Source organism: Lygodium microphyllum, chromosome 13 (assembly GCF_053477565.2).
Source record: "Lygodium microphyllum isolate KBCC chromosome 13, Lygodium_microphyllum_v1.1.10, whole genome shotgun sequence".
NCBI classification, from domain to species: Eukaryota; Viridiplantae; Streptophyta; class Polypodiopsida; order Schizaeales; family Lygodiaceae; genus Lygodium; species Lygodium microphyllum.
Genome location: NC_141147.1, coordinates 118163114 through 118190914, shown reverse-complemented (window position 1 = coordinate 118190914; position 27801 = coordinate 118163114). Strand labels below are relative to the sequence as shown.

Below are 27801 nucleotides of genomic sequence, written 5' to 3'. Positions count from 1 at the left end.
GCAAGGCTTACCATGACAACTTCCTTAAGCACAAGGAGTTCAAAGAAGGTGATTTGGTCCTAGCCTATGATTCACAATTTGGCAAGTTTCCTGGCAAGCTCCAACAGCGGTGGATGGGCCCATATAAGGTACTTGCCATCAACCCTAATGGCTCTGTCCAAGTGCAGACCGTTGATGCCTCTAATGATCCCTTCCTGATCAATGGATATCGCCTGAAGAAGTACTTCCCTCCTTGGGGATCTTGACAATCATGGTCACCTGATCCTTTCCCTCGTTGGCGTGGCACTGTAACTCTTATGATTCTACTTCTGATAGCCGTTCTTCAGCCATTCCTGATGAAATGGACGCAACCCTCTGTCCCCTCAGCCCCACCTTCTAGCCTTGATCTCTTATCCTCTATTTTCCACCAGCGACAGTGGCAAGGTTAGTCCTGACAAATGGTATTTCGACCATTCCCTTGCTTAAATTCGAAAAAAAAGAAGAAGGAAAAAATACATATCAGTCATGGGAGAAAAGGACTTAGGTCCCTGTCATGCCGACCTATTCTTCGAGAAAATGTGGAAACACCCTCGGCAATAGGGGAAAACAAAGGAAAAACAAAGAAAAAAAAAGATAAGAAAAACAAATCTGTTATGAGAGAAAAGGAAGCAATTCCCTATCATAACAGGCCTCGTTCCACAAAAAGGTGGTAAACACCCTTGGGCGAGAAGCTGGCTGTGGAAAAGGTGGCAACACCCAGTAGTCCAGAAAGTGGCATCATCAATTGAAATTTCCAGGATCGAGTTCCGAAGCTACCTCCCTTGGTACGCTGTGTCCTGGGTCTCTCTACAGAGCGTCTAACTGTCCTCTAGCAGACGCCATGTCCTATCCAACTCAACGTTCGATTTGATGGCTACCTCCTTGGGTACGCCTCTTTAACAACAACTGACGACGCAATCTTCATCGACAAACAATTGAGTGATGCGAGCTTTCATCCTAATCGGATGGGGACGTGAGTATGGTTGCCCTCTGTAACTATCAACAACGAGTGAGACAGAGGGTGGGGCAAGTGACCAGTCTTTTCCCTTCAAATCAAATGAGAGGTGCGAAGTGTGAATGAAGTGTTGCACGCATGGGATGGGCCTCTCAATGCACAAAGCACAATTTGTTTCTGTGCACTACACCATAAGGCTCCCTGGCCTTCCTTCTCGCACCGTATGCCGGCACAGGGCGGGATGCACAATTGCACCATCAAATGCGCACAAGGCATACAACCTTTGCACAAGTGATCGTGAGGATTACATCAATGGGTTTCAGGACATGGTTGCCCTCCTTATCTATCAACAGAGCGTGAGACAGAGGGTGGGCTGAGTGTGATTGGAGTTTCTTCACTCAATTACCGAGAGGTGAGATTGAGGGACGTTACGACACTTGGAGTAAGGTATGTTCCCGTTTCCCTATGCACCCATAGGATGGGTCTCTACCGTCATCACAGGACATGTCACCCTGTTCTGTACACTGCACTATCAGGCTCCCTTGCCTTCCTCCTTGCACTTATGCCAGACGGGTTCGACGCACTAATGCACCATCAATTGTGCACCCTGGCATACTCCTTCTGTACCATTCCCCTGTTGATTTCTAAACCGGGTATGAGATATGGGTTTTAATCATTCTTCCTCGAGTGATCTTAGTTATGGGGCGAGTGAAAGTTCTTTCATTCCATATGAGTGACTGTGAATTGAGTGCAATATCCCTTCACATTGACTCGATGTGATTCCTTCAACCAGCTACCTCCCTGGGTACTGCCGCGTGGTCTCTGCCATGATGGATGTGTGCTATGAAGATGCCTTGGTACCTCCAGCAACAACCGACAACGACACAGCAAGTGCCATCAACAATCAACCTTGATCCTCAATAAAATGGGCCAAGTTTTTCTAACCCTATCACTTCTGTTTCTCAGTAACATTCATGTTTTAAGTGTAGGGACATTAGTGGATGGTCTATGGCGTGGTCCTAGGTCCTTGTTGCTCGGTTAACCCTATCCGTTAAGGTCTTAAGTGTGGGGACGCATCCCTGCACATCTACATTGCATACCCCTTTGCATATGCCTCAACCTAGTAATGCCTCTATGCCATGACTTGCTTTTACCCTGATGGAGTCCCTTCCCACCCAAGCGTTCATTTTCCACCCACCCTTGGGGCTGTTCCCTTGTAGTTTTCCTTCATTCCCTGATTTTGTTGTCCTGCCATGTGAACGCACCCTACGTTCCCCGAAGTCCAAATCCAACCTTATAGCCCTATTCCTCCCTCTAAATTGACCATTTTTCCTTTTTACCTACCCCTATTCCGGTGCACGATTCTCGCGTGATTAATTTTTGACGCATTTTGCGCAAATTAGCTGGTTTTCCATGTGAACGCCCTTTGCTTGCTTCAGAACCATGGCTTGATGTCATAGCCCTGACAACTACTTTCTCCCTGACATTTTTCCTTTTTACTCTGTGTCATTTTGATGCACGGTTTGTCCAATATTAATTTTTCAGTTTTTTAAGACTCTTTCGTGCATCTTTTTGACATTTTTCCATGTGAACCTGTCCTGTTTGCATCGGAATTCAATTTCATTTCACAACCATGTCTCTCGTGCCTTCCCCCACCTTTTTCCTTTTTCCTTCACTCTCTTTCGACTTTTGGATTTTTTACTATTAATTTTTAAATGTGTTTTCGAGAGTATTTTTGGTGTTTTTCGCATGTGAACCCCTCCTATTTCCACCGAAACTGCGTTTTAACATGACTACCCTGTGCAATCCCTTCCTGGGGATATTTTTTCTTCTTAGTACATGACATTCTGGCGAGTGGTTCATCCGATATTAATTTGCGATCCCATTTTCGGGTTTGTTTTTTGGGTTTTTCCCACGTGAACGTGTCTTATCTTAGTCGGACCTATGTTTTGATGTGATAGGATTGTTGGGCATATCTTTTTGCACATTTTTTCTTTTTCTTGCACCTTGTTCCGATACACAGATCTTCCAATATTAATTTTTAATTGCTTTTTTTTTTTGCACGTGAACGCCTTGTTTTTCCCTCGGAACTCCCGTTGCACGTTTTCCCTGTCTTCCCCCTGTCATCTTGCCCCTTTTTGTTTTTATGCCATTTTGTTTTGACGATCGGATTGGGAGTTATTAATTTTTCTTTATTTTTATATGTTTTTGCGCGCCCTGTCCCGCGCTGAACACGCCCGTTTTCGCTTTTCCGCATCTTAACGCGCCCCGGTCGCATCCGCGTGCCTCGTCCCAGCATCCGGGCACCCTTTCACTCCCGTCACGGCAAATTTTTTTACCCCGCCCCGCGCACGCGCGCAGGACGGGGGTACGCCTCCTTTTTGGGTCCCTAATCCCTACCCCGCCCACTAACCCTAATCCCTACCGCGCCCACTACCATTGACCCCTACCCCTACTCCGCCCACTAATTCTACCCCACCCCTTGGGTCCTAACCCTATCCCACCCCTTGGGCACCTACCCTATGGCCTACCCTACCTCACCCTACCCCTAACCCCTACCCCTACCCTGCCCATTGCCCTTCCCACCCCTTTCTTTCCCTATCCCCCCTCCCCTCTCACGACCCCTTCCCCTCCAACCGCCTCCCTCCCATTCTCCCTCTCCCCTATCTTCTTCTCCCTACCTGTCGTGCCCCTCCGCTCCCTCTCCTCCATCTTCTTGTGCCTCCCTCCTCTCCCGCCTGTTCTCCCCCCTCCCTCCTCTCCAGCCTATCCTCCTTCTTTCCTCCCTCACGTCGTCCTCCCTCCCTTCTACTCATCTTTTCCTCCCTCACTCCTCTCCTCCATGTGGCGCTGCCTCCCTGCCCGCTCCGCTACTGACGGTGCTGCCTCCCTACCCGCTCGCTGCTTCCGTCGCTGCCACGTGGGCCGGAGCTCGCCAGCCCCGCGGTGTCCCTGCCCCGTAACGACACCGCGTTGTCGCCTCTGGTGCCGCCTCTAGCCGTGTGCTTGCTGACAATGCCCCTGTAGCCGCCTACTGATGACGGACGCCGCCCGCCTTCAGCCCCGATCCGCCTGCCGACGACCCCTGTGACGTGCCCCTGTGCTGTCGGGCCGCCGGGTCTCCTGCCCCATCGTTGACCTCCTGCACAACCTCCACGCCTTCCTGCACGCCACGTGTACCCTTGCACCACACCCCATTATCCCCCTAAGCCCCCCTTCCCCCCCCATTACCCAACACACCCCATTATCCATCTAAGCCCCCCTTCCCCCCCACCATTCCCACTCCACTGAACCCCTACCTAAACTCCCCTTCCCCCCCTTCCCTCACAACAAACCAAACCCACCATCCCCACCCAAGTCCCCCAATCACACATTATCCCACAACCCCCACCACAGCACATCACACACACAAACACCCCCCCCATCTAAGTCCCCCCTTCCCCCCCGCAACCAAACACACAACCCACTACACGCCCCCCACACAAGCCCCCTTTTTTACCATAACCACCCCATCCCCACCCAAGCCCCTGATCCTACTCACAAAACCCCCCTACCCCCCTGTATGCCCCCTGTTCTACCCTGCTGAACCACTGCACCGCAGCACCGCCGACACCTTCGAGACGCAGACACACGCGCAGGTGTGTACGCGCGTGTGGGTGATTGCGATTGTTCGTGCGAGTGTGATTGCTCGTGTGCGGGATCGGGTGCGCGAGCTTGTTCGCCGGTTGCTGACATGCAGCTGCCACCAACCTATTTCTGGGTATTTTCTCGGATTTTTAATTCAAATACTCGAAACCTTTAAAAACAAAAAAAAACCATTGAAAATTAAAAAAAAACATTAAACAACCCTTAAAATTTTGAAACAAATACAAAAAAATCTAGAAAAATTCCTACTATTCCTGTAGCAAATTGCACTATTTTTCTAACCTGCAAATTTTGGGAAAAAAATTCAGACAATTTTCAACTTCAAAATTCTTTTAAAACTACCCAAAAAATTAACAAAAAATCATTAAAAATACTAAAAAATTCCAACTTAATTTTTGAAAAATTCCTAACAGTACCATTAATATTTTTACTTATTTTTGGCATATTTTTTAAATCTGTCACAATATTTCATTTCACACCTCAATTCCTTAAAAATACAAAAAAAAAAAAACATTTTTCATCCCAACACCAACTAAACATCTCGAAAAAAATCTAGATATTTTTGGATTGAGGAGAGCGCATTCTTTGCATTTACATACACCCATTACTAGGTATTTTCCCTTTTATTTATTATTTTTTCAGCTACCCCAAAACCCATGGTTAATTAAAAAATAAAAAACAAACAACAAAAAAAAAAATAAAACACAAAAAAAACAAACAAACAAGCAAACAAATAATTAAAAAAATGAACCCTCAACACCACCATGGCACGCGCATTTGCGCTAAACACACAATTTTTTAAAAAAAATAAAAATAAACCCGCCGTTCACTTAGCACGCGCTAAGTGCGCTAAAGAGGCACTTTAATATTTTTTATTAAAAAGAACCAACTATCACAAGAGTACACGTTGGCAAAAAAGCGCTCCACATCACCCTAATTTTTAAACAATGAACTTGCATTTAGAGACTCAGTTTGGGTATCGCAGTCCGGGATTCGAATTCAAGCACCGCTTTCACCTAAAAATTGGTAATTAAATTTTTAAGAAGGAACCGCCGTTTTCTTGTTAAGGTTTATCACTTAATAAAAATTCACCCATTTCTTAATAATTGATTAAAATGAATCTTTCATTAAATTAATTTCCCCCTCACTACACTTAATTTTGATATGTGTAGGTTGTGGTGATGTTTTGGTTTAGTGTCTTTGTTCCCGTTAAGGGTACGGTGTGTAGTTTTTTCTTTTATTGCCTGATACAGGGTTTTGGGTGTTTGTATATTGCATAGCATGAAGCTTTCGGTCGCATATGTCTAGAGGTCATGTCGAATTTTTTCTAGGTTATGGTTTGCTTGGGGATAGCTGGTGGAGTCACGTTTTATTGTTTTGGTTGTTCTCTTATCCTTGGTTTTTTTTGTTTGTTGCTTTACAGGCATTCTTCTTGTTTGTCTGTGTTTGTGGTGTGTGTGTAACCATCTGAATGGTGCCTTCTCACGCTCCTCCCCCTATCCAGTATGTCCCACTAGTCAGTAGGGATTACTCTTCCCTACTCACTTTTGAGCCTCTCATGAAGGCGGGACTCACTGCTTTTGTGGCTACCTCCTTTCCATTGCTTCCAGAGGATCCATCGATGTGTGATGAGTTTCTGGCCTCCTACAGCAAGAAGTCGAGACTGATCCATGGTATTTCTATGACTTTGACACCTCGAGGCCTAGGGAAGGCTTTGTCTCTTCCCTTCAAAGGTGAACACTTTGTTACCACTCGTCAGCTTTTCTATAATGAAGAGATTTTGAAGCTGTTACAAAAGCAGACAAGGGAAATGCTGGATGTTAAGAAGATGATCAACTCTTCAGGAGTTTCCTTTTCCATGATCACTGATCCTGTGTTGTGGAAGATGGTCTGTCAATTTCTCCAAGACAGGTTTATGCCTGCAAAAACGCCATCCCAATACTTGTCCAAAGAGCTTTTCACAGCTTCAAGGATGGTGTTGAAAGGAGTCGCTATTGATTGGAGCACTTACCTCCTCACTAAAATGGATCAACATTTCGTCAAAGTCACCCGGGGCAATGTTACCAATGTCACCTATGGATCGTATTTGTCTGCCTTCTTGACCTACTCAGGTTTAGAGAAGAGTGTACCTCCACCTCCTCCCTCAGATCCAGTACCTCCTCCTCCACCTTTAGATGAGTCAGAACCCATTGACATAGAGGATGATGATTCTCCGCCTCCCCTGGTCATCCAGCACAAATGCTTGAAGCGGGTAGTGGATAAAGCTCCTTCAATTCTTCCTTCAGTGCCCATTCTTGCTACCTCTGGCAGTGATCTTCCTGGGTATCTCACTTGTAATAACCTGTTCAGAGCACATCGCGAGGGTTCATTGGACATATCAGTTCCCTCACTGAACAGTCTAGTCTCGGGAGATGCAATTCCTTTCCTCTGTAAAGACATTCAGAGTTCCATTGAATTGTCAGTGACAGCCTGTGTTCAACAACTCTACGCTTCCTTTTATGAAGAGCTGATGCAGTCTAAGGACCAGTTGCATAAGGCAACATCCGAGTTAGTCTCTGCTAAGGATACCCTAGCAGATTTGTTTAAGCAGATGGAGCAACAAATCCAACTGTTTGCAACCCAAAGAGATGAGATATTTTATTTGAAGATTTAGTTAGCAGAGGCTCAATCAGAGGTTACTAGCCTTTCAAAGGAGAAGGAGAGGATGTCCAGAGAAGCGCAGGCGTTCCGAACTCTTTTAGATGACAAACTTTCAACCTTATAGACTGCTAATGACACAGTGGAATCCCAAGCTTCCCAAATCAAGGAGTTGCAAGATCAACTGGCGAAGTCCCAGTCTGTTCCTCCAAGCCCTCATGTTCCCTTGATCCCTTCTCTCTCACAGCAGGACTTGGCTGCTCTTCAGAGACAGGCTACCTTGTGTCCTCTCTTCCAAGATAAAGTGGAAAGATTGCAATCTACAATGGATTTGTTATGGTCTACATTTGAGCAGTTTCAAGAATATGTTCCTCCAGACCATTTTTTCTTTGTCCACTACCACTTACAGAAGTTGGCCTTCTACATGAAGCTTTCCACGATGGATTTACCTCTTCCAGAGGATGGATGGAGTGGGGCTTGGTCTGCTGAAATGCTAACAGAGGTGGTAAGGATGGTGTTTGAAGATTCTGTCACGACAGATATCATGTTGATGTCATACATGTATCTATGAGGAGACTTGTTAATTCTAGATGAGGTGGATATGGCTTGGTATGTGGGAGACGTGGTTCTACAAGCTGTTTTGTATGTCAACTATTTGGAGTTGCGCATAGATGACATGTTTTAGAGTTACTCCTCCAAAGTGACTAATTGTCCTGATAATTCTTGGCATACCATGATTGATTCTATGGTCCTGAATCACAGACAAAACACAGCCCCTACCTATGCCCAGCGTACTAATCAACTGAGGGTGGATCTCTTAGCTTATTTTTCAACACATAATCCATTTGATTCTACCTTTTTTTATGCCTATCATAGAAGATCTCTCTTAGGACCTTCTGTTCCTACCCTCCTGTATTACCAACAAATGGCTCACCGATATGATATATATATTTCCCTTTGTCAATCTAATTCCACAACTATTTTACCTCTTCTTTTCCAACCTTCCTCTTTCCCTCAAATTCCCATTTTTACATACTGTTCTTTTATTGAGGATAGAGTATTTTCTCCTTCTCCACCATGTCCTTCTCCATCCATTCATGTACCTTCCACCTTTCCTATTTATCAGTTAACACCCTTCCTTAGTGATTCCCTACAAATTTCTGCCACTCCTTCTTTAAATCATTCTTCCTTTTATGATTTTGCCTACCCCTCACTTCATCCACTTTTCCTTATTCCACTTCCCTCTCCTAACACTTCTATATCTCAACCATCTCAGTTGGTTAGTGACTATGATGGGTTTGATCATCAGATTTCCAAAAGAAGGGGATGGAGCTCGAATGATTCCCTTACAGGACCTCAGGTCAACTGGCCAGTAATTCCAGAAGAATGGACAGCTGCCAGTCAAGCTTATCAAAACTATATTCATTTTGCTCAGCAGTATTCACAATCTGTCGATCCTTCAGTGCGATTAACTGCTCACTTTGCTTGGTACTTGGCGTATACGCATAGGCACTCTCATAATGATTCCAAGCCTATTCGAAAGTTGTGTATGAATGTCAATGTGAGTATTGATTCCCAGCAGCTCGATATATTGTATTTTCATGCTCTTTGTTTGCCTAGCAGATACCTGGTCCTGTTGGAAAGGATGTACTGTCTTCAGATTTTTCAGAATCCTCCCAACACATTTGTAGATGAATCCTTGTCTATGGATCGTTTCCAAAATCATCAATCTTTCAAGAGGGATCATCTTCATTGATACCTTTTCCAATGTACGGTGGATGCTTTTTAATGAAAATCTCTTTTTGAAGGAGTCGTTCAGATGGTTGTGTTGTGAGTTCATTTATGTAAAAAGAACGTGGTGGTTTCCTATTGGATTGGATTTCGTGTGAGCTACATTTTGGAGAATTGTGGTGATGGGGTCGTGGTTGGATAGTTGAAGATGATGCAGAAGAAGAAGAAAACTCTTATATCCTTTACAAGTTTGTTGTAATTTCTAGTTTGATAAGCAGTGTTAATGTATAAAGGGTTTTCCTTTCGTTGTATTTTTATATCAGATACAGGTTATAAGTTGGGGTCGTGGTTGGATGGATTGTTTTTGAAGATATATTGAAGATTAAAGTTGAGCTTTTGAATGAACTTGTATTCCCTTTTTCTTGGGTCGCGAGGACGCTTCCTTATTAAGTGTGGGGATATGTTGAGTGTTGAAATGACTTGTTTTTTGGCTGATTTTTGTTGTTTTTGAGAGTTGAATGGATGATTTTATGAGATGATTGATTGGTTTGCAAGTGGTTTGAGAGTGTTTTGGATAATATTGATTGTGTTTTGGAAGTTCATGATGTTTATCAGTGGAGCTATGAGGTTCTGTGATGTTCTGATAGGTTCTGATTGGTTCTGTATACCTTCTGGTATAGCTCTGTTTTGTTCTGTTTTGTTCTGATTGTCTTCTGTAAGGAGGGATGGAGTATTGATTGATGAAGATTAAGATCTTGTGAAAGCTCATTGAATAGTTTTTGAGAGTTTGGAATGGTTTGAGTATGAGTTATGTGGTTTTGATGACCTTCTATAACCTTTTGTAGGTCTTCTGTAAAGCTCATGTCTCGGTTCTGTTCTGTCCTGTCTCTATTCTGTTCTGTACTGTGACTGTTCTGTATGCTTTTGTATGTGTTCTGATGGATGAGAGTGTAGTTTGGGAAAGTTTTCTAGCCTTGGAAAGAGGTGAATAGAAGTGCAAAATAGCTAAAAGAAGTGGAAGAAGTAGCCGCTGAAGACTCAAGTGAAGACTGGAGTGAAGTGACAGTAGTGAGCTATGAAAAGACACTGTAGTGGCTCTGGTGACTCTTCATATCAGACATACCTCTTGGGAGGGATATCCACGACCTAAGAAGGATTATTATGAGTAATTATGAGATATTGTAGTGAGGAGATGATGTATTATTGATAGAGAGAGAGAGAGAGAGAGTCAGAGATAGCTAATTCTACTGAAACAGAGTGATTGTATATGAGAGATTGAGAGAGAAGACTATGAAGACATTGAAGATGAATACTATGTGATGTATTTCCATTCAAAGATGGTTTATTACTTTGCTTTCTTTGTTATATGGATGGATTTTGTGAGGATATTGAAGAATATGGTTGATTCTATCAAATCCGTGGGAGATCTACATGATGCTGCATGAAGATTTGTTGTGCCTGGTGTTCTTTTCTTCATTCTGATCATATGAAACATAATAAACAAGCTTGTTGATGATGCAAGATATATTTTCTTGCAAGAGAATTTCCTTTTCCTTGGTGTTCCTCTTGGGGCTCCAACCGTAACTGTGCGTCAATAGAAACCCGCCAGTCAACCTAAGCACTGAGTTGGTGGAGAGAGCATTGGGCCTGCCAAACAAGGTTGAGAGACAGACCAGAAGAGATGTGTATGATATCCTGTGAATGGACAAGATTTTGGTCCACACCAATGATAGCATCAGTCTCATTGACATCCCAAATCCAGAAGTCTAGCTACAAGTGAAGGTGGTCCATGCCTTGTTCTCTTGTCATAGGTACAATGCACTAACAAACCGGATCAATGTATCTATGTTGGAAAGCATTGCAACCAAATCCTTGGATGAACTAAACCTGAACGGCTTTGTGCAAAAGACAATAGAAACTTTAGCAAAAGCATTGGCAACATAGGTGGAAGACCTACATGCGGAGAGTCCTCGGCCTCCAAGGCAAGGAAGAAATCGTCATGTAAGGCCTCGACCATTAGGTTTGGAGGGTTCTTGATGACCATCATCAGAGAGGCATTGGGGGAAGCACAAGAAGATGAGGGAGTTGGCAAAACACTAGATAGGTGCCCTCTCGCCAAGAATAAGAGCAATCAAGTGAGAGAATGGTGAGTGAAGAAGAAGAAGAGCAAGAAGCACAATCTAGCTATGGAGGGGCCATGAAGTCAAAGAAAAAGACTCCATACGAGAAGGCCAAAGAAGAGAGCATGAAACTAGAGAAAGTAGACCTGCAAAGAGCCCAAAGAGAGTCCAAAAAGCACTGAAGAAAAAAGGAAATGGAAAGAAAAGGAGGAGTTAAAGAGGATAGAAGAGGAATCCAAAAAAGAAAAATAGGATAGAAAGAGAAAACTTGATGAGGAAGATGAAGAGTTGAGGAGAAAGGAAGAGGAGGATATAGCTTTAGCAACACGCATGTCCATAGAGCAACCCTTTAGGGAAGATGATTTGGCTACCATGAGTCCACCCAAAGATGAAGGCCCAGGTTCTACCACCCAAGTGCTAGAAGCTTCAGCACCGCAAAGTATGGAGGGCAAGGGTAAAGGTCTGTTGCACCCACTTCCAACCAACATAGTGCCGACCACCCCAACAACCACAACCACCCAAGTCTCTACACCTAAAGTCAATGCCAGCAACATCATGGCCTGGGTGCAATTTTTGGTCAATAAATATATGGCCTAGGAGGGAGGTGAAGGAGTTCCCGTGATAGGGATGAAGAGACGAGCACCAACAAGCAGATGATTAGTCAAGGTAGGATCCTAAAAGACAGAGAATTGAAACATCCACAACCACTACCCCCACCACACTGCCATCATCCACAAACTATGGTGACTATGTTAAGGAATTTCTATCACAGCTTGAGGATCATGATGTAGTCACACAGATATCTAGCTTGACACTACACTCACTGCCAAAGTCTCTACACATTAATGCCTTTTAGGAAGGCACTGAGACGTATGTAGTTTTGCCTATCCTAGCCTTAGGAGACGTAACATGGAAGGGAATCGTAGATACCATGGCAGGAGTGAGTGTGCTGAGAAATATTGTGCTCCAGGCTTGGGGGAACTCACCTGTCAAAACTGCTAGGTTCAACTGAACTTCATTGTCATGAAGGGAGTGGACTACAACATTCTGCTAGGATGACCTTGGACGAGGAACGCTCAAGTCATTGAAGACTAGGGCAATAATTTAACATTCCTAGGGAATCAAATGGAAGCAGTAAAGGTTGAGATCAACACTTGGAAGATGACCCGTTTCAACATGAATACCATCTCTACCATGCTCAAGGGTGATGCACCAATAAGGAAGTCTCATGGAACTTTAACCAAATATAACCCTTGTCCTGAGGATGAGTGCGATTGGATGCATGTCCTAGCGACCATTGATCTCCCATTCTCAAGTGAGGAGGAGATGTACAAACAGGCTGCAAAAATTGTGAGCGTGTTCATGAATGGAATTTGCAACAAGGAGTTGTACAAGGCTTTGGTAGGTAACTCTAGCTTGCAACACGCGATGTGTTGGCTAGGGTCTTCGACAAAGCAATTAGCATAGATGACAAGCTGAGAGAGAGAACATCTCAAAGTTCAAACCGCAACAACTCCAATCAAAGGACCACAACCTCCAGTGAGGGATTAACCCCTAGCATTTAGGATAGGGGGAAGAGTGTAGATCAAGGCCGAGAGCTAGCCAAGGTGAGAATGAAGTTAGCACAACTGCAGGAGTTGGCGAGGAAACCAACACGATTGCACATCCAATGCATCCATTGTGGTGGAAACCACCTCCCAACCGAGTGCCAAGATCCTAGATCTAGGCCTTGTGTGAACTATGGTAGATTTGGCCACGATGGCATGCACTGTAGGGTTGCCTAGAAGATTCCCCTATGTGTAGCAGTACAACCCGTCATACCTAGGGAACATGCTACCAAATTTCCTCAAAAGAGAAGCCCAATTTTTTCACTTCCAACACCAAATGATGCAAAGCTCGTCATCTCTAGGATGATAGGCATATCCAGGCCACTAGGACCCTATGTGACCCATCCACCAAGTGATGCTCTAGTCCATTACGTGGAGGAGCCTATGTAAACCCTTACATCTTATACGACAAAGAGGGAAATCCAGTCCTAATGGACTATTGACCAGTACCGGTGATGGTGTTAGGTAGATGTAGGGGGAGAGGATTCGTAAGGTTGACCCAAAATCCAATCTTGTGCTGGACTTGCGGTCACCCAGGGCACATCTCATCACGTTGCCCAAAGAAAGAACAAGAGAATAAGGAAAAAGCCAACCTCAGATGTATCGAGTGTGGCATCACTCACCTCTTTGCTGATTGCCTTGGATGGAAGCCATCCCCTAGCCTCGCAAACATGCCCTTAGTACCCTTGTTGGGGCTATTCAAAATCAAGAAATTCGACAGTGAGGGTATATCCATCCCGTTGCATGTCATGACCAAAGCACAAACCAAGCAAGCATGCATATCACTACCATGGCCTAGCAATTTAGATGTAGCCTCAATAGGAAAGAAGAGTCGACGAAGAAGGAAGAGAAAGACTGACGCAAAGGTCACTCTTAATACTAAGTGTGTGACAACGCTAGTGACCAGCAAGAAGGTCACGGATGCAGAGGCAAAAACTACCTCTCCAAAGATGGCAGAGAAGGAGAGTGCAAAGGTAGGGGAATATTCGCACCCTAGGCACCAACTTGAGTCAATAGCCAAAGTCAAGGAGTGGGTAAAAGAAGCCCAAGAGCACTTCAAGGATGCTAAGCCTATCTTACAGGGTGACATCGAGGATCTCTCTAGTGTAAGCATGCGAGTCTCACTTGCACGACCAAGGTCGAGAGATGCACCCATGCCACAGGCGGTGCCACCTAAGCCAAGTTTAGATGCCACAAGCCATCTGATCAGTCAAGATCACTGGCCAAGGAGCACAAACCTCGGAGAGAGGCAAACAACCAGAAATCTCCTCACGCCATTAGTGACCATCCCAATGACCCTAAGTTTAGGAGACTTGCTCACAGACAGCACCCCACGCTATAGCACGAGTTAAAATGCTTGGTAGAAGAACCGATGGAGCATGCGGCCACTCACTTGCAGGATCATGATGCAATCACATAGATACCCAACTTGACATTGCACTCAATGCCAAAGTCTCTACACATTAATGCCTTTTGGAAAGGCACTAAGACACAAGCAATTTTACCTATCCTAGCCCTAGGAGATGTAACACGGAAGTGAACCGTAGATACTCAGGTGGGAGCGAGTGTGTTGAGACATACTGTGCTCCATGCTTGGGGAAACTCACTTGTCAAAACTACTAGGTTCAATGTCACTCTAGCTAATGGAATGAAAGTAAGGCCATTTCGAAGCTTAAAGAATTGGCCAATAAAGATCGTGGGTGTCTAGTTCTCTGTGAACTTCATTGTCATGAAGGGACTGGACTATGACATTTTGCTAGGATGATACTAGATGAGGAGTGCTCGAGTCATTGAAGACTGGGGCAACAGTCTAATGTTCCTAGGGAACCAAATAGAAGTGGTAAAGGTTAAGATGAACACTTAGAAGACAACCCCTATCAACCTAGATGCCATCCCTACCATGCTCAGGGGTGATGCAGCAATAAGGAAGACTCACATACCTTTAACCAAATACATCCCTTTTCCTGAGGATGAGTGAGATTGGATGCACGTCCAAGTGACCATGGATGTCTCATTCTCAGATGAGGAGGAGACGTATAAACATGATACAAAAACTGCAAGCATGTCAAAGAGGAAGCCCGCAATGCCACTCTATATGATGTCTAGGAGCTCTGGCAGCCGACCTAGACCTATCTCTTCCCATGTTCCTAGCAATAGGTTAGAATTACACAACATCCTTGTGTATCTAGCAAGAAAATTGATTGGAAATCCCACTGCTAATCTCAAACCCCTCAGATACCTCCTCGATGATTCTGAGTGAAAATGGACTATGGTGCATCACCTGAACTTAATGTACAATTGGGCCTTAATCAATGAAAAAGGACAGGCTAGAGATGAGAGCCTAGGGGATGACGAGCAGCCAAGAGGAGCTGATTTCGATGATGAGTACGAGGACTGCCACTCCAATAGTAAGGAAACTGAGGAAGAAGTGGACACCGTAGAATACGACACTAAAGGAAGGGTGATAGAATAGCTCAAAGAAGACTCCAAGCCCCAAAAAGTGGCTAATTACAAGATTGAGAGAGGAGTCATGTGGATGGAATGAGATTGCTCCTAGCTGAAGCATGTGGAAGCAATAGATTACGAACAAGCAGGGATAACCCAACCATCGGCAACACCGTTGATTAGGACAAATGCACCCACCAAGATCCGACTACCAGGGGAAACTCCTTCCTCTTGCAAGGATTGCAAGTTTAATTCTAAATTGGAGGTCAATACAGAGAGCAACCCAGAGATACCCCCACCTCCTGGTCACAAAAGTACAAGAAATGTTGCCAACAAGGGCAAGAGCCAAAAGGTTGGCTGTGGTGGATGCTAAGTCTAGGAAAAACCCAAAGTGGCAAAGGTTTCAAGCATCCACCACCACAACATCACCAATGATGCCCTGGACTACGAACTATGATGCCTATGTGGCTGAACTCCTAGCCTAGCAAGAGAGAAGGCTAAGGAAGAGAAGAAGACTGCGGTTATGGAGGCCGAAAGAGAAGTTATCGTAGCCCCACGGCTAGAGATGACATGGGAAGCCACTGAGCATCAGAAAGAAATTCGAAACCTAAAAGAGCAACTTAGAGCTAAAGAAAAAGAGGCTCAAGAGAACAAAGATTGCCTAAGGCAAAGAATAGAGGATGAAGCCCAAGACTTGGTGGAGGAGTAGCGGGACCACAAGTTGCTCATCCAACAATGCACTGAGCTCTAACAATGAATGGCATGAGTGGAAGCTATGCATGCTTAAACTACGAGAGAGCCCACAAGAAGGACACCAAGCATTAGGACAACAATGCCAAGAACACGAGGATGCCCTGGTATTCAAGTTGTGGTTGGAAATGGAAGAGCGAGGAAGGATAGAGAGAGAAATAGGATCCCTTTCAGAAATGAAGGAAGAGGCCATAGACAAAGCCACAAGAAACTTGCCAGATGACCTGAAGAATGCTTGGTAGGAGGTGGAGGCACTAATGGCCATGGCCATGATTGAAAGAAAGCTACACTGGCGGGCTTAGTTAGAAAGTTGTGTGCAAACTACTGAAGATCTATCAGAAAGGATTGCAAAATCCTACCAACATTGCTCCATGGCTGAGTAAGGTAGGAGGATAGCAGAAGAGCAGCTAAACTGCTAGGATAAAGAGAAGACCCAAATGATGGAAGTGTGGAATGAGCAACAATAGGTGGTAATGATGCTGTCTTAGGAGATGGAGAGGGGTAAGGAAAATTTGGAAGAGAAGGCACAGAAATGGGAGAGGGGCAACTTTGAAAGAGTGCAAGGATTGATAGAGCTTCTTGCAATATTAGAGTGTGAAAGGGTGGTCACAGAATCCAGAGCTAAGGCCGCTGAAGCGTGATCCAACACGCAGAGGCAAGTATTTTTTAGCACTATGCTTCATGTCACACAGGTTGAAGGTGAGGATTTGATAGAGAGAATTAAGAAAAAGTTGGAATTGAAAACCAGAGCTTTAAGCTATGTCTTGCAAGAGCGCACACTCCCAACCAGCACGAGAATAACTAAGAAGCAGTAATGTAGCTACTTGCAACAAGTCAGCCTCTCCACCGATGAGCTCAGGTAACTTAAAATTGAGGAACAACAGCAATCCCATCCACCCCCAATCCAACTCACTATGGAACAAGATACCGAGGAAGATCCAAACTTTGAGTAAGCATTCGAAGAAGAATCGCAAATCAAAGATCCTAGTCCACCCTTACCCGCTCTACCCCTAGAAGAGCCTGAGGGTGCCCAAGTTCTTGAGTGTGTTATTGCTGAGAGAAGAAGATGATGGGCACTCGTGGAGCAAGCCGAGCAAAGGGTGCAAGCAGGGCCACAATAGCTTCCTGATGAGCCTCTGCCACTATGCGAGGATTAGCATCCTGTCAACATCAAAAGATCAAATCCCGACCCTTCTAGTTCTCCTTTCTCTATCCATGAGCTTCGGACCGAGTCATCTTACCCCTAGAGGTAGTGGAAGGAATCATTCATTTGGGCAATACTCTAGCAAACCAATGGATCAAGGAGTGGAGTATTATAATCACACAATAGAGGCCAAAGCCCATAGACTACTAGCAAGACAAGGTCTATCAGGTTCCCAAAACCATCCAAGGCTACGAGGCGCAACTAAAGTGTTGGAGGAGGATTTGGGACACCAATTTTGATGTATGGAGGCCTTCTACTACATGCTATAGGAAGAACAGAATGATCTTATCTATATTCCCTACCCTCGAAGATAGGAAGTGGATTATGATAGGGGGTGCATGGCAGGTATGACTTTCCAAAGATCTACAATGTCAATGTTGCAACTCCCAAGGAATGCATGACCTTTAGAGTAGGGGACTTGCGCCCTTCCATCAACCGCTTTCTCAAGTATTTCTCTTTCTGCCCAGACCCAGCCTTCATAACCACTTGAGATTACCCTTAGAATCATTAGGTTTCTACTTAAACAAAAGCTAGCAAACCGAGAAAGCCCACCTTCATCCACCCTTTTTTGACCTTGACCTAGAAATAGATAGTTGCGCTATGGTTAGGCTCATGATGAGGGAAACCTTGCTTCCCTCATTTTGTATGAGGATCCTTTAAGACATGAATGATAGCCACATTAGGAGGTGCAATGATCCTTTCTTGTAGACCATACCTCTAAATGCAAAGACTAACATCAAGAAATACCTGCAGAGCTGCACCTTTTTTACTAAACCCCAAAAACCACCTCGTAGCTGGTCCGAGGAAGATCAAGGTAGAGTCGAAGAGCACCCCTTGCATCCAAGTGTTGGCTATAGTCATCTACATTTTAAAAAAATCACCTTACACACCACAATCACTGCACCTAGGGTTTCCATACCTAGCCCCATCCCCCATGACACATGCTTAGGGCACATTAAGGGCAGTACATATCTAGCAAGGTAATTCTTTCCAATGGTTGGACCTGTCACCCTAAGCCCCCTACACTGCATCTCCCTTATGCACAAACTTCGGTGTGTCCCAATGTTCAATTTTAAATACGGACCTGCCCATTAGCCTCTCTTAACGCCAAGAATCATATTCAATGCAAGGGCCTTTCTGTTCCATAAATCCCTCCAACACACCTCCCAAGACGGCTTGTACACAAACTCAAAAATCCACTTGGCTACCCTAGCAACACCCTCCAACTCACCACCAAACAAGTGCCATGGATTTTACACTCAACTATGAGGGGGGTAATGTTAACCCTTAGACGAACAAGGTGGAAAAGTGGAAAATCCAGAAAATCTAAAGCAAAAGACAAGGTCAAGGAAAAAGTGGAATGGAAAATGAAGGCATGTCAAGAAAAAGTGCAAGTCAATACTTTTGTAAAACAACACAAACATGCACCATGATTTATTTTAAGACCATCATGCTCTCACCCGTGCAAAATTATAAAGGTAGATGGGTAGTAGGAAAGAAGCCAAGAAGATAGGAGAACAATGGAAAAAGGGGGCCTATGCTATGGCCGGCCATGTAAAAAGGGGATGACCGCCCAAGGGAAAGAGGACTTTGTATATAAAGTTCAAAAAGGAAATGAGAGCTTATTGTTTGGTGTGTGGCAAAGTGGACTCTTCATCTTCTCTTCTTCTCTTCCCTTCTCTTTCTTGCTTGTGAGGCTTGAGGTAGGAAGTGTGAGTGAGTGAGTGAGTGAGTGGGTGAGGGAGTGAGTGTGTGAGGGCAAGGGATCTTGGAGCTGAAGCCCTCCTCCATCTCCTCTCTTCTTCTTCTCTTCTCTTCTCTTGTCTCACACGTGGCTATGGAGGATGGAGCTTAGAGGTGAAGGTTTGAGGATGCTTGAGCTTGCATCAGGAATTGTGAGACTATTGGAGTGCTTGAGGGAGGAAGCAACTCACTTGGGCATCAAGATAAGCTCACTACACTCGTAGAGATGGATAGTGCGTCGTTATGTGAGAGGTAGCCATTAGTCCTTGCTGGAAATGCTTGAACAATAAGGGGTACGTGGGTCTTGGCGGTTGCCTCTACACATCTCTTGCAACAATTCTTCACTTCTTGCTCCCAATTGTTACATTGTCTTCTTAGCTTATTCTAACCCTATGTTTTTCCACTTCATCAAGGCTCCCAAAGTGGTAGTTTGGTCCCTTATATTTCGTTGAAGTTCTTCTTTCTCCTTGTTGAGTTCTATTCTTTGATCAAGGTCTTCATTGTTCCTATTAGCTTCCTCCTATTTCCCTTTCAACTAGAGCATCCTATCCTTCACTTGTATAGTTTCTTCTCTATCTTGTTGCAACTAGTTGATCAGGTCTTTGTATTGCCTCACCATCTCTACTAGTTGAGTCATGGTGGCCATGCTCTCCTTGTGTTGTGCTTCCCATTTTTCCTTGATCTCCTTCTCTTGTGTGTACTCCTATAATACTTCTTCGTACTCTCTATTGTCTAATCCTCTCTTTGCTAGTAGTAAAGCTATCTCCATCATTAGGGTCTAGAAATCCCTTGTGTACTACCATTGTAGGGTGACATAGGTAAATCATCAAAGTCCTATCCATCTCCTTGTGTGATGAGTGGCATGTGAGATGATGTTTCTTTTACCCTTGGGATCTTCTCACTGCTCATCTATGATTATACTTCCTCTCTGGCTAGTCTCTTTGATCCAATGACCGTTAGTTCTTTTTATCTACTTCTGGAAACCAAAAAATACATTGCATCTAGCCACTATGCTGCCAAGGCAACTTGGTTACTCCCTTCTCCTCTAGAAGGGTTAAGGGTAGGGGTGCTATGGCTTTTTCTACCTATTGGCTTGGTGGTGGGAGTGGTGATGGGATTGTTGGTAATGCTCTTGGTTGGATTAGGTCTTTCCCCTTGTCTTCAACGCCATGGTGTCCTCCACTTGGTAAACTTCCTACTTTCTCTATAGTTTTACCTAGTCCTACTCCAGGTTGGGTGGGTTTCGTGGAGCATCCATGTCTACTCTTCTTTCCCCTCCTGTTTGCTCCAAAGAGTTTTGTAATGATAGTCCTCATTCTCAATTTTTTCCTTGGTTTCCTCTTCTACCTTTTGGGATTCCTCCATGGCCGTTTCTAGTGCATCCTTTTCTTCCAAGGGTATTTTTTCCTCTTTCCCTTCGTTCTTGGTGGTGTCTATCTTTTTCCCCCCTTTTGCAAAACTCTTATCCTTGCTTTTTTATTGGTCATCTTTCAGTGCCTTTTCTCCATTTCTAGCTTTCTCCTCTTTCTCCTTTCTAATGCTTTTGAGCTCTGCTTTCTCTACATGTTCTATCATTTTCATTCTCTCTTATTTTATCTTTTTGTTCCTTAGTATCTGCATTTTTCTTTTGCCTTGGGAGGTTTTTGTACTCTTCCCTTCTTGGGTTTCATTTTGCTTCTCGTGTGTATTGGATCCTCCTTTGCTTATGGTCTTTTCTTTTCAGGTTACTTCCTGTATTGAGTTGGTTGACATGTCCTCCTATGTGCTTGTTATCCATTTCCTTACTACATTTGGGTCATTTAGAGCTTTCTCAACAATGGCAGTTAGTATACTGCCAAAAGCCACCATTGGAACTTTTCCTCCATTTGGTTTTTGGCTTCCGCAAGTGACTTCCTTAGACTCCAAAGGCTCCGGTAGTGACTTGGCCATTATATGTATTATGTTTGTTATGTACGCATTGAGGTCCACATCCTTCAAGTGGTATGTGACCAAGTCTTGTAACATTGTCAAGTGGATCCTATTCATTTTAGCATTGTGGTGAGCATCGGAGTACAATGTGTGTATAAACTTGGCATGTAGTTGTAAATCTGGATTGGGGATTACCTCTAGCTTGGTGCCATCATTACCCATTGCCTACTTTGTAAAATTGAACTGAGACAACACAATATCTTTTCTTTTCTTTGGTTTGAAAGGGTGCGATGAAGGCCTAGAGCTTGATGCATCAATTATGCTAAGAGAGGAATCTCTACCTTTTGTAGTACCTCTGTTCTTTTTGCTATGATAGTCCCTACTCTTTTTTCTACATCACAATTTGTCAGGAACTTAGTACACCTCTGATGGTTAACTCTACCCCCAAACTTCTCCACATACCTAGCCAAGGAGCACACTTCCACCAGTTTTTTGGCTTTCTACTCTTCGTCAACAACTTGTCTGAGATTTCGGATTTGTATGTATCTCAAATCCCCATTTCTCAAGATGTCTACATTCAAGTTATATTTTGCGAGTGTGTTATTTTTGCGAGCTTTTGATTTCGTGCTTTTGCAATTGAAATTGATTTTTAGAGCTTTTTGAAACAACCTTGGATGCTTTCTACAAATGACATGTCATGCACTGTTGCTATTCTTTAACATAAACATATATTGCGCATCATGCATGCATCATCATTTGGGAGCTCCCAAGGAGAATACTAAACCATTCACAATAAAGGGAGCAATGGTGTTGAATAATCACAACAAATAATAGCATTCCAAAGTTTTGCATTACCCAAAAGGAGTACAATATCTAGAAAGGTTCCAAGATTGCTACGCCTTGATCGATCTTCATGTAACAAAAAGGACATGTCTTACCCTAATGAAGTGCATGATGATGAGTCCTCCAGAATAATGAATGAGCCATGCTTACGTTGGGCTTCCTACATAACAGGGCATATCTTACGTGTTTGACCTAACACAAAGGCAAGGTCAGTGGGAGTTAGTGAAGGCTGATGTATGACCATGTGCTCCTTGGGTTGAAGGCCAAGTATGTGCATGTACACATAATACATATGTTTGCAAGCAAGAAATGCCTTTTGGGTAGATTGTCTTTTTTGAAAATCAGGACAAGTGCACCTAGGCTCTTCTTTGATGTGCACATCATAACAACTCTCTGTCAAGACTCGAAATACTGAATGTTGTCTCTCAAGTTGCACTACCTCCTCCAAGAATGTCACAACCATGCAACCAGCTGCCTCTATTCTCTTTTGTGCATCTTTGGAAATTCCATGTCTCCACTTGCGTCTTCTCCCGCTTGAACCACATTCTGTAGAAATAGGAGGTTTGCTCTTCTCGTTCCTTGGTGGTGCTATAAAGTAGGCAAACTTGAAACCAACCTGTCTTAGGCTGCTACACTCTTCCTTCGATATATTTGTTCCTGTATCAACTGGCCACAAAGATGGAACAATTGGTGATGCTATCACTTGTTTCTGCATAGCGTTTGTATGCTTGACATCATGATTACAGAACCATATCCATTCTGCAATGGCCTTGTTCTTATAGGCTCTCTCAGACCAAAAGCATGGCGCGACTAACCCCACTTGCCGACTCTGTAATTTGCTGCTGCAATTCTTTCTACCCTCCATACCAAAACACTTTCTCACACAGTTAGGTGGTGTCCTTTGTAAAGCCCACTCCTCCTGTGCCACTTCTACCTCTTCTACGTGGGTTGATGTTTCTGCATTTGGTGCACTTACTCCACTTGCAAAGGGCTTGATTGGTATCTCCTCATCCTCTTGGATACATATCTCTTCCATCTTTCCATCGTCAAACTGTATACTCCGCGGCTTGCCCCTGATTTTCCTTTACCTTGACTCCATCATGTACCCCGGTCTATGAGAACTTACAGTTGCTCCACCTCCCTTCTTTTTTCTTTGCATAGTCTCCCTATCACCTTGCATTATAGGCTCCTCATACAAAGGACTTTCAGCTACAACACCTTGCAACGCACGTGCAACTGAGGTGGGATTTGGGGATTCCCTTTTGCTGGCACTAGCCAACAAAGACTCCATAGAAGGCCCAGATCCAATAAACATCCCTGTGGTATAGCCCAACCTCTTTGCACATTGAATATATGCATTCAAAACATCACTAACACATGCATCATAAAGTGATATCTTTCGTTTTCCACCCTCACCTGCTAACCAACTAGCATGGACACTTTCTAATAGGTTTATGCTTGGAATTTGAGCATGTTCCCAAGGAATTTTGTTAGCCTGTGGAGTCAAATCCAAAAATAGAATGAGTAGCTCTCCCCATTGCTACATTGTGCAACAAATATTAATGAGCTGGATAAAATGTCACACTTACATGAGATTCAATTCCTCCCCAGTGGGCAATTCTTTGCTCCCACCATTTCAACCACCTATCCAAAGCCTTGATGTGTTCCTTGTTTACATTTTGTGCCCACCAATCTCGGATAGCAAAGGCCTGAAGTGAGGCCAGTTGAGTTGTCGTTGTTGCTTGCCTCCATGCTTCACACAATTCAATGTGGTGCATTTGTTTATCCACAGTGACTAATTTCTTGGTATGCTTTTGCAAACTTTGCTCCCAATGAAAAAGACAAGAATGCTTCCTCCCTTCCATTATGTTATGAGGTCCTCCATTGTACACAACCCTTATTGCCATCCAATTCGCACTTGCCTCATCGGACATAAATACAGCAAAGTCAGGTGGATCATGGCCACATTGAACCATGATAGAATTCAAATTTCTCCAAAACAGGATTTGAGACTCTTCGTCCTCCTCTTTAAATTCACATATTGCAATTACCTGTAATGCTCTCATGCTAGTTCATGATTGATACATTAGTATAGTGTTCATTAACAGCAATTTAATTTCAATAAAAGCTTTAATTATGTTGCCACATACCCGTGATCATAAACTGAACAAGACATAGTTGCCCACCCATCAATCCTATGGGTATGATCAAAGTACACCCATGCACGTCGTAAATCTCCAGTCCCTATTTGCCTCATAGGATTCACTAAGTTCACCCCTGATGCTGGTCCCTTGGTGGACATTTTAAACAAGTAGCACTTCTCCTTGGCATCACCTTGTCCCGGAAATCTACTTCCATGGAAAAATGGGAAGACACAACGTTTTTGCAAAAGAAGTATGTTGTCATACCCATCACCAACCACCTTACCTTGTTTGGCTCTCTCTTGTGAAACAATGCCTTTGAACCTATGTGTTTATTAGAGGGTTATTTCAAATGCAGGACATACATTGTCAGTAGAAAATAATAATGCACAAGCTTACCCTTTATTCTGCACAAGTGGCATCATTTCTTCTAGAAAATGATTAAGGTCCACCTCAGTCGCCTCCGACTCATCTTCTTTTGTTAAAGATTCAAACAACATCTGCCGAGAAACTAGCATCTATATTTTTTGTGGGCCTCCCTTTTCGATCTTTAGGACTGTGCTCACAAGCCTTCACATCTTGTCAAGGGTTGCCCTCTTTGTGCCATGTTGAACACTGTGAGCATGCTCCCCAACATGGATCACCAAACGTGTCATTGTAGGATCCAGTGGCAACACATAATAGATCATGCATTTGCAAATGGCTACACAAGTAGCAACATTTTGACAATAGTGACATGCTATCTTGGAGTTTCCCTCACTTGCAGGATAACCCATGCTCATGGTTCTATCCAAGTGACCATGGAAAAAAACATTATTGTATTTTCCCTCTGTTATGTAGCAAGGACAAGTGATCCTGAGACATTGAAGACTTCCAAGACAATAGCTCAAGCGCACAGTGCACTCAATTGCCATATTTGTTTGTGAGGGCCGCGACCATAGGTGACCATCATATTTTTGTTCCATACCCATCATTCGTTTCTTGCTATGTGTGGCTGGAAACTCAAAAGCAATTGTGCCATTATACTCGATTGGGAGCTCATCCACCCTTCGTGGAGGTCCACAGAGCACTAGTAAATTTTTCAATCTACCCGTTCTAGCTTTCTCCTAAATGAAGGCTGAAATGGAGTTATCATAGGAAGATAAGTCCTCGCTTTTGCTGCCCACACATAGGTCCTCCTCGACATTTGTGTCATGTAGATCCTTATGGATCCCTTTGTCATTGCATGCACCTATTGAAATTGTTACTTCATCAACATCCTTCTTGTTATCTGAGGGTATGTCAAGACACACTGGAGTTGATTTGCTACAACCAGGAGTACAATCAATGTAGTTGTCAATTTCATCTTCTATTGACTCAATACTGTTAGAGATGCACACATAGTCATTTGAGTGCATGATAGAGTATGTGGCTGATAATGTACTATCAATCAGATAGTGCACATGCCCTTGATGATCCCATCTTGGAGACACAGTGACGTTGTTTGCTCCACCATCATTCTCTATGACGACTTGCAACCCCTGGAATTTTTGTGTTGGAGGCAATAGATTCTGTAGGTAGTACTCACTCAAAAGAACCTCTCCATTTCTTAGTGAAACCCTGTGCTCTAAGCAATCACTTGCTAGTCTCCATGTCAAAATAGCAAAACTCGACATGTTGTGCCCTCTGGTGGGTTAGTATTTGATGAAGAGAAGAAAACTCTGAATAGAGCTCACAGTGTGTATTTGATGAAGAGAAGGCAACAGTTCACCGTCGGATGATTGTGTAGAGAAAAAAGGGAGGCATGGAGGAAGTTACAAGAGGGTTAGAATAACCTCGAAGCTATAGCAACCATCACTACAAGCAGAGATGACTAAATAATGAATATGCACACTCATCAAAATTTAAGAGCCATAGTCATTCATCAACATTTAAGAGTAATAATAAATAAGCATAATCATCAGAAATCAAAAGAAAAATTTATGACTCAATCGCCCACCATCCTTCACCTTTATTTCCCTCTATCATTCTGACTATATATCTAACTAAATAACCAACTATGCACTCATAATTAAGAGCTCTCACCCCATGATTTTGTCAAAATAATGTTGTAAATTAGATTAAATTAATATTTTTAAAATTGATTTATGTTGTATTAATTATTTAATTATTTAACAGCTAACTAATTACCTAATTACGTAATTACCTAATTATTTAATTATTTAACGGCTAACTAACTTACGAGAGAGAGACTAACTAGCTTATTAATTATAATAATTCTAGGAGCGATGACGAGAACATTAGCTTTGTCCTGAGCACTCTGATTGTGCTCATGATATGGACCATGACAATTGACTATGTAGCTTGACCTACTGTCAACGTTCGAGGCTTTGGAAGATTCAGATGAATATCGTTGGGTGCGTCAGATTCGCGAACTATGTGCTCGGTGCTTAAACGCTGGAAAATTCAGTGTGCGAGCAAAGTGCCTCTCTTTTTTATTAGGGTTATTAAGTATGGCAAAACTCTCTTCCTCAACTTTCTCCACTCTCTTTGCTCTCTCTCTCTCTCTCTCCCTTCTCTCCCTTCTCTCTTTCTCCCTTCTCTTTATCCCTTCTCCCTTCTCTTTCTCCCTTCTCCCTTCTCCCTTCTCCCTTCTCCCCCTCTCTCCGTCTCTCTCTCTTGCAACACACACACACAAGAACTCTCTCCCCCCTCCTCAGACCTATAGCCTGAACACCCCGCAGCCCCTGCCCCACAACTCCTGCCCGTTGACAGAGAGACTCCTAACGTTGAGGTACGCCTCTCTAAAGCTCCATTGTGTTCGTTAGCGTGGTGTGTGCAGCTCCAAGCGGCTTTGCGCAGCTCCGCATCCGTGCAACCGTTGATAGAGAGACTCCTAATGTTGAGATTGAAGCCCCCCAATCGTCCGCGTCCGCGCCAATGATGGGTGGGCTTATGCTCCGCGTCCCCGCAACCGTTGACACACAGGCTCCAAACATTGAGATTGAAGCCCCCCAATCATCCGCGTCTGCATGGACGATGGGTGGGCTTATGCACAAGCGTCGTCTCTCCCGTGTGGCGTCATCTCTTCCATGTTAGCGTGGCATCATCTCTCCCATGTAGCGTCGTCCGTGACCTCAGCTCTCCCATGTGGCTTCGTCCATGACCTCAGCTCTCCCATGTGGCTTATGCATGTCGATGGGTGGGCTTATGCACAAGCCTATTTTCATTGAATTTTCTAAATTAAAGAGGTTGATTGTGTTATTAACCTTAAAGAGATTGATTGTGTTGTTAAATTTTAACCTTAAAGAGATTGATTATGTTGCTAATCTTAAAGAGATTGATTGTGTTGTTAATCTTAAAGAGGTTGATTGTGTATCTATTTGCAAGTGTGTAGAGAAAGTTATGGCACCTAAAAGAGTGCTTAGAAAGAGAAAGAAATGTGTGTCACCTCATAGTAGCTGTTAAGTCTGTATGAAGCTACATTCAGGATGTGTTCGTGGGTGGATCTTAGAGCAAGAAGCATCATCGCGTTTGAGATCAGTGGACACTCCTTCAACAAAGAAAGGATGTGGTCCAAAAATATGTGTCTACATTGATGACAAAGCACAAGTGGATGAGGACTCCAATACAATTGACGGGGTTGTAGAGCACACAGGTAGTCACTTATTAATGCTATTATTTTTTATTGTTACTTATTAATATCAGCTCCTATAGAGACTAATGTGCAGCATGATAGTCTAGATGACAAAGAAGAGGTGAGTGGTGATAGTGATCAAGGGGAGAATGATGATGAAAAAGAAAAGAAGCACTCAAGGAACTTAGGCAAGCAAGTCTCTCTAGGACTGATGAAGGATGTGCTGAGTCAATTTTATATAAAAAAGAGGATGTTGCCTCCTCTTGTGCCTCTTTGCAGATTAGTGGCTCATGAGGCAGTCAGATTTGCTACGGATGATGCCTAGTGGTTGATTCCTTCTTTTGATTCCACTGGTTATCTTGAGACTATGGGACACTTCCTTGTGTCAGTTGAAGGTCCGAGAGGGGAGACCATGTCTGTGATAGCCAACAATCTAGA

General features: G+C 43.7%; 1 protein-coding gene across 1 annotated transcript; it reads right to left on the bottom strand.

Annotated features, from left to right (window-relative positions):
* Positions 1 to 3843: 3843 nt before the first annotated feature.
* Positions 3844 to 25402, bottom strand: LOC148027119 (uncharacterized). The gene is made up of 5 exons (XM_087690384.1): positions 25315 to 25402; positions 23757 to 24048; positions 23196 to 23673; positions 22780 to 23101; positions 3844 to 4136 (listed from the first exon to the last, which is right to left on the bottom strand). Exons 1-5 carry the CDS (start codon positions 25400 to 25402, stop codon positions 3844 to 3846), a joined length of 1473 nt encoding a protein of 490 aa, XP_087546510.1.
* Between the last annotated feature and the right edge of the window lie 2399 nt (positions 25403 to 27801).

Bases quoted from the DNA above. Each gene is read 5' to 3' on its own strand.
- LOC148027119 (XM_087690384.1), bottom strand. From the start codon at position 25,402: ATGTCGAGTTTTGCTATTTTGACATGGAGACTAGCAAGTGATTGCTTA. The intron at 24,049-25,314 runs GTGAGTACTACC...TTGTTTCACAAG, and splicing joins AAATGGAGAGGTTCTTTTGA to AGAGAGCCAAACAAGGTAAG. The intron at 23,674-23,756 runs GTATGTGGCAAC...ATCATGAACTAG, and splicing joins TGTTCAGTTTATGATCACGG to CATGAGAGCATTACAGGTAA.